At 43.3% G+C, this 7,063-nt stretch overlaps 1 protein-coding gene across 1 annotated transcript; it reads right to left on the reverse strand.

Annotated features, from left to right (window-relative positions):
- Positions 1–4,491: 4,491 nt before the first annotated feature.
- Positions 4,492–5,417, reverse strand: LOC123171200 (probable inactive receptor kinase At3g08680). The gene is made up of 2 exons (XM_044588812.1): positions 5,125–5,417; positions 4,492–5,002 (listed from the first exon to the last, which is right to left on the reverse strand). The coding sequence occupies exons 1-2, from the start codon at positions 5,415–5,417 to the stop codon at positions 4,492–4,494; spliced, it is 804 nt and encodes a 267-aa protein (XP_044444747.1).
- Positions 5,418–7,063: the final 1,646 nt, after the last annotated feature.

The raw sequence follows: 7,063 nt of genomic DNA on the forward strand, positions 1-7,063 counted from the left end.
CGGGGGGGCTCTGGTTGCGACTGAATGGACCGGAGGGCGGCGGCGGCTGTACTGGCCGGAGATGGGGAAGAAGACCCTCCCTGGTCGATTGCCTGCTATGGGGGTGCTAGGTGGGGTGGCTTGAGGTCGCCTGAGGGACTGGACGGACTCGGGGGCTCCTTATATAGGCGGCCGGAGTCGGTTCCAACGGCGGCCGTGGATAAGAACGGCGAACCGCCGTTCTCTAGCCTGCAGGACGTCGTGGCGGCGACGGGCACTAGTGGACGAGCTCGCGGATAAGCTTGGACTGCTCCAGAGGCGAGCTGGCGAGCGGCTGTGGCTCGGGCGGCGCCGTCCATGGCAGGGGCCTGCTGTGGCCGGCCGTCGTGCCCCTGAAGACCTATTCATCTTGCCTGAAGGTGATCCTGTGTCAGATCCTGCACGATACCTCATCACTACAACACGTCAGCGGCGGTGTATGAGGTGTCCATGGCCCTGGTGGCGCCTTCAAGGGAGGACGCATGATCTTCAAGGGAGGACAGGCCATCAGATTCATCCATTTGGTAGCGTCTTTGTTCATCCAGGTTTGACGATTCATCTTTTCATTATCTAGTCTCTCAGGGATGTCAAACGTACCCTCAACAACTAACGTCAGCATTTATTTTGTTCTGTAGTGAACCCCCTCGATGAATGCATGTCTGTTGCCGTGGCTAGAGAAAATTCTACATATCCACATCCTGATAACCAACAAGATAAGTAGCAGCTTTGATATGGAGGTATTTTCCTTCACTGCGTGCTTTTTCTTTGTGCCCTTTACTGTACTGTAGTAGCATTTGCTAAATTGCATTGAGAGAATAGGACGGCACAACAAGCTAGGGCTTCAAGAAAACCAACCAAATTCCTTTTTTTTTTTGATCAACCAACCAAATTGCTGTAATAGCACGATCCGCAAGACCTAGAAGGGATCTACACATGACATCGGTGGCTTCTCCTCCGCCTGCTATTTGCCGCTTTGACACTGTTGACAGATCCGAGTTCCACCTGCTAGGCTCGAATGGTAGATGTTACGGGCAACTGTATGTGAATCCCACTCCAAGGGATCGCCCTTCTCTATCCCAGATATGGCGGTTATGGAGTTGATGGCTCGTGTTTTTTTCTCTTTTCCTTTATTTCTTTTGTTTTGTTTCTACTTACAACAAAAAACTTATTTATTTTATTTTTAATTACTTATGTATTTTACTTTAATTATTTTATTTTTATTTATTTTACTGCTGCTATTTTTATTTATTTTACTGCTGCTATTTTTACTTAATTTATTAAGGTTTATTTATTGTAGTTACTATAGTTTATTTTATTTTATTTTATTAAGGTTTATTTAGTTTTATTTATTTTATTAAGGTTTATTTATTTTATAAATATAAAAAATGAACATAGATGCGCTTATAGAGAAAATTCAACCTAAATTCATAATAAATTTCTATGAAATTTACTAATGAATTTAGGTCAAATTTCCTGTATAAGGGCATCTATTTTCACTTTAAGAGAAGCTCAACAAGGCAGATAGGGACGGCCTTATAAACTGATGTGAGCGCCCTTCGGTTGGCGAGGTGGGACTAAACACTGGCCGCAACTAGGACCAGGCCTTTAGTCCCGGTTTGTGGTAGGAACCGGGACTAAAGGATGGTGGGCCAGGAGCGTGGCCCATTGGTCCCGGTTTGTCCCACCAACCGGGACCAAAGGGTCCGGACGAACCGGGACCAATGCCCCCACGAGGCCCGGCAGGTCCCTGGCCGCACGAACCGGGACCAATGCTCACATTAGTCCCGGTTCGTGACTGAACCGGGGCTAATGTGAAAACTGTCCTGTGACCTAAGCCCCTTTTCCTACTAGTGTGGCGACAAAAATTTCGAAACAAAGGGAGTACTAGCTAGATTTCGTGAATGTTTTGTAGCCACTTTTTGGACTAGTAAGGGCATGTCCAATGCATGGACACCTTCATGGATGCTTAGACTATTAAAATTAATAATTACTCAATTAGCATTGATGGAAGAGTCGCTAGCCACAGCGCAGGGCGTCTATTTGAGCACTTACAATATTTTTTCCGCTAAAAAGATACTTGTAGCTCGAGCTCAGAATAGTAGTTTCGCGTCGTGTGTCACTTTTCCCTTTTCTTCCTCGGGTGCTTTCACCTTTCGATCTCCAGGCATCTACTGACCAGAGGAACCGCGACCTGAGCATGGACCATCGTGTCTTTGCATCGATCCAGGTAACTAGGAGTATCTAGGACTGCATGTATCTAGGACTGCATGTGCAAAGTGACAATCAAGACCTGCGTGCAAGGGAAAGTGTTTTTTAAGACTGGGAAAAATTCACATTCTTAAGTTTCCATTTGTTTTTAACAAATCACGGGCTTATAACCTGTGTAAAAATCTTTGTGGATTTTCGTAAGAATAATTATCATTTGTTTAAGTTTAAGGACTCATTTGATTCATAGGATATAAAAATCATACGAAATAAGATGACATGTATTTCAATTCCTATAAAAAAATCATTTTAATAGGAAATTTTTCGTTGGGTCTAAGCTCAGATATTTTTTCTTTGAAATATGAACGATTGGTTCCTATCCTACTTAGAAGTAGGAATCATTCCTACGAACCAAGGATTTTTTTCTACAAAATTCCTATCATTTAGAATTCCTACAAAATTCTTCTAAACCAAAGAGGTCCTAAGTTTGTTTGAGATAGCTAGTCTCGGGTGGTGGCAATCTGGTCTAGCACCGACTCTTGCGTCACGTGCCACGAGCCAACCAGCCTGGCCGGGCCCTTATCGAGCCGTAAGCAATGGCGGGCTCGACGAGGCTATCTCGATTGGAGGCATGGCATCGTCAGCTATGTCGGGCACGACGACGTTTGTCGGCATTGTGAAGGGGTGCAACCTCCCTCGACATCGTGTAGTGGAGATCATGCGTCCGCTAGATCCGTTAGTGGCACCGTACTTGGCCGTGGCGCCGTGTGGCAAAACATGACGAAGGCCGACGCAAGGTTGTGGCATTGTGCTGGTGGCAGCTAGCCTCTTGGGTACGATATTTTGATTGGGGCCGAATCTATGCAGCAACACGTTGACCCGTTCTCAGCTGGGCATGGCTGAGCTGGGATTGTATGGAGGTGCAGCGACGACCCTCTCAGGTGGAATTTTCTCCAGCGACATGTGGGTCCTTGGCCTTTCCTAACACCGAGATCCGGGTACCAAGGAGTCATCGGCTGGTTGCGATGTTGTTAAGTGACGGTTCGACGACAAGTATGCATTCTCTTTAGGTGAAACCCACGATCTCGCATCCCCAAGTAGATGAGGTATTATCGACACACGTATGCCATGACCTTGTTGAAGGCGTTGGCTCTAGCTTTCTTTCAAGGATGAAAATCATATGTTTGACTTTTGGTTGAACCCGTCAACATCGATGCATGTGTGATAATTTCTTCTTGAAAGTTTTATCTAGGCGTGAGGTAATTACACAAAACCATCATATTTTCTAGATAATTTTCTAGGCGTGACGTGTGATAATTTTCTTCAAGGATGAAAGCTTTGCGCTGCAACCTGCAACCACTCGGCGGTTCCATCCGTCACATGCATCCACCTCATCCATAGCAGCAAAGCTAAAGTGCAAAACCAAAGCCAGAGCCATTGGATCATCTTTTCTATCTCTCTCGCTCTCTGTCGACTTTCTCTTGTACGTACAGCATCGACTATTTGGTAGGTAGAAAAAGGCAGGCAGCAGCGCCCGAAGCTGAATCCGGTAAAGTGGTAGGACAGACTGACAGACTGATTAATCTAGTCGTAGTTAGTCACCATGCATGAGTTATTGTGATCCAACTTTGGATGATGGGATCGTAAAGCTCCTGTGGTAGCTCGAATCAATATGAATGTAACTATTTGTATTTTAAATATAATTTATTTATGAAACGACCGTAGATTACCTCGGGCGAAGAATGACATATTCAGTGATGAATAGTATTACTATATATTTGTTTGTGTTAGGGAGGGGGCATTGGCCCCCTCATCTTAACACATACCTAAACCTCTACTAATATGTTAGTATGTCGTATTTGTGATGTAAATATATTTTTATATCAATTGGACCACCCTGATAAAAAATCCTGGCTACGGCACTGCATCCAGATCACCTGACCTGACCTGTCCTGACCACATCCCTAGAGGTACACCATTAGTAGCGCTCTTCCAGCAGATTTCTTCCTTGTGTATTATTTACAATTGATGGGTAAGTCTGTGATCGTGTAATTTCGTCGTTTCAAAAAAATATTGTATGTGGTACATCAGGATGACAAGTTTGCTTAGTGGTTCAAACAAAAGACTTTAAATAAAGATCATACATACCATGCAAAGCAGATGGAAGACTACCCGGCGTAACATAGTCATAAACCAAGAGCTTCTCTTCCTTGGAGTAATAGAAAGCACGCAAGGGAACAACGCCCTGGTGCTGGCCAAGCCTGTCAATTATCTCCATCTGCTCTCGAATACCTTCTTTCCTACCACCACCTCCTTCAGCCTCTTGACCACCACTGTCGTGCCATCCTCAAGACCAGCTTTGTAGGTCGGACCGTAGGTTCCTTTTCCAAGGACTTCACCTGAAGCCCTCACCAGATCATCCAAGTCGAAATCATATGAACAACCCTCAAAGAAAACTAGCTTGTTCCTCTCTGCTTCTATACCACCGCTGTATTCTAGCTTGGATTTCTTGGCTCTTCCCACAACTTCAGGCTCCTGGACATGATAACCACTGCTGTATTCTGGCTTGGATTTCTTGGCTCTTCCCACAGCTTCAGGCTCCTGGACATGATAACCATTGCTGTATTCTGGCTTGTATCTCTTCCTCTTGCAGGTGCATACCACGAGAATGACCATTATTATCAATAATATAACTGTGCCTACAGCAACCACTGCAATTTTGAGAGGTTTCTGACCCCTGTCCGGGCAGTTGGAGCATTGGGAGGAGGTGGTGCAGTTCCTGGACATGGTTCCAGGGGAAGCCCACGTAGAAAAGCATTCCCCAAGAAAGAATTGGCAGGAAACTTCTGCAGAGCAGCTAGAATGGGCCCACTAAGGTTATTGTAGCTCAAACTCAAATACCTCAGTTTTGGGAGGTGAAGATCAGGGATGGGTCCAGAAAGTGAGTTGTTCTGGAGAGACAGCCCAATAAGCCCAGTCATATTCTGCACTTTCAATGGGATTTCTCCGACAAATGAGTTGTACGACAGGTCGAGGAACGCTAGTTTTGAAGCTAGGGAAGTAGGTATTGTGCCTGTAGTAGGACTGTTTGGTCCTATGCCCTCCAACATACTTGGCAAGCTTGATGCCTTTGAGGTGCTAAGCCTTCGGTCCAATCGTCTTACTGCTGGCCTCCCCACTGATGTCACATCCATTCCATATTTGCAATTTCTCTACCTTCGGCGCAACAACTTGTCAGGCGGAGGGGGGCATTGCCCCCCTCATCTTTCTCTCCCCTTCGACCATCACAGAGCATCAAAACAGGGAGATGAGAAGGTAGCGGACGTGGAGACCAAGGACAGTGGGAAGGATCAAGGATATGGTTGTGCCGCCGCTAACGAGGTGCGCTCTCTCTCGACGGCGGCGCACCTGGGTTACCCACGAGAGTGGATTTTCTACTCCGGGGTGTACTACACCTGAGTAGTCCAAAAATTGAAAAAGCATTATCAAACAACATCCAAAAATTCTGATTTTTTTCAACATCAATCTCTATGAAATGTTTGAGGTTCTTGCAAAGTTTCATAAACAATAACATCTGAGGAGCTCCCACAAAAAAAAAACAAATCGCTGCTCAAACTGTGCACAAAACTTTAAGCAGAGATTTTGTTATTTTTGGTGAGAGCTCAAGGGATGTTATTTTTCGATGAAATTTTGCAAGAACATCAAACATTTGATAGAGTTTGTTGTCGCAAATTTTCAGATTTTTTGGATGTCGTGTGATAACCTTTTTCTATTTATTTTTTTTGAAAAACTCGGGTGTAGTAAACCCGAGAGTAGCCACTACTTTCTGATTACCCAGTCATCATATTGGATCTTGGGGTGGGGCTCTCCTATAGTCGTCATACTGGATGGTGCTTCCCTCAAAAGAACTCTACATGGGCTACATCCGGCTGCTAGGCCTAATTAACCAGGATGCTCGGATTTTTCTGCGCGAATAGCTTCCCTCAAGGAAGGGCGCCCGGGGACCTCCTATACAGCGCGCGGTGCGCTGGGGGAGACGCAACGCGCACCCTTCGCTCCCTTCGCGCGCTCATTTGGGCCGGCCCATGAGCGACGGCGGGGCGCCCCTATTTTCTTGTTTATTTTTTTCTTCCATTTTTTCTTTGTTAAATAATTCGGGATTTTGAAATAGTTCAAAATTCAAAAAAGTGCAAATTGTGAAAATTTGTGAAACCAAAAAATGTTCATGAATTCGAATAATGTTTGTGATTTCTACAAAATATTCATGATTTCAAAAAATGTTCATGAAATTGGATATTGGCGAACATTTTTATCAGACATACAAATTTTGAATTTGATGAACAAATTTTGAACTTGACAAACAAATTCTCAATTCAAGAACATTTTTTGAAAAAAATATTAACTTTTTGAAAACTGAGCAAAATATTTTTGAATTTGATGAACATTTTTCGAAACTATGGTGAACAACTTTTGAATACGATGAACATTTTGTGAGTCATATGCACATTTAAAAAAACAATGGATGAACAAATTTTGAATACGATGAACATTTTTGTAAATCAATGAACATATTTTGAATATGATGAATATTTTTTGAAAATGTTGAATAAATTTCCAATTTTTGAACATTTCTTAAATTTGATGAACAAATTTTTAATTTGATAAACAATGTTCTAATTTGACAAACACATTTTGAATTTGATGAACATTTTTTAAATCCTGATGAACAAAAAAAGAATTTGATGAACATTTTTTTACATTGATGATTTTTTTTAAATTCGATGAATAAAACAATGTTCATGAATTTGAAAAGAAAATTCGCAAAAAAGAGAAAAAATAA

The sequence above is a fragment of the Triticum aestivum genome, chromosome 1D (assembly GCF_018294505.1).
Source record: "Triticum aestivum cultivar Chinese Spring chromosome 1D, IWGSC CS RefSeq v2.1, whole genome shotgun sequence".
NCBI lineage: Eukaryota > Viridiplantae > Streptophyta > Magnoliopsida > Poales > Poaceae > Triticum > Triticum aestivum.

Excerpts from the sequence above, each read along its gene's own strand:
- LOC123171200 (XM_044588812.1), bottom strand. The coding sequence starts at position 5,417 with ATGGATGTGACATCAGTGGGGAGGCCAGCAGTAAGACGATTGGACCGA. Across the intron at positions 5,003-5,124 it reads CTTCACCTCCCAAAACTGAG|GAACTGCACCACCTCCTCCC; the intron begins GTATTTGAGTTT and ends AACCATGTCCAG.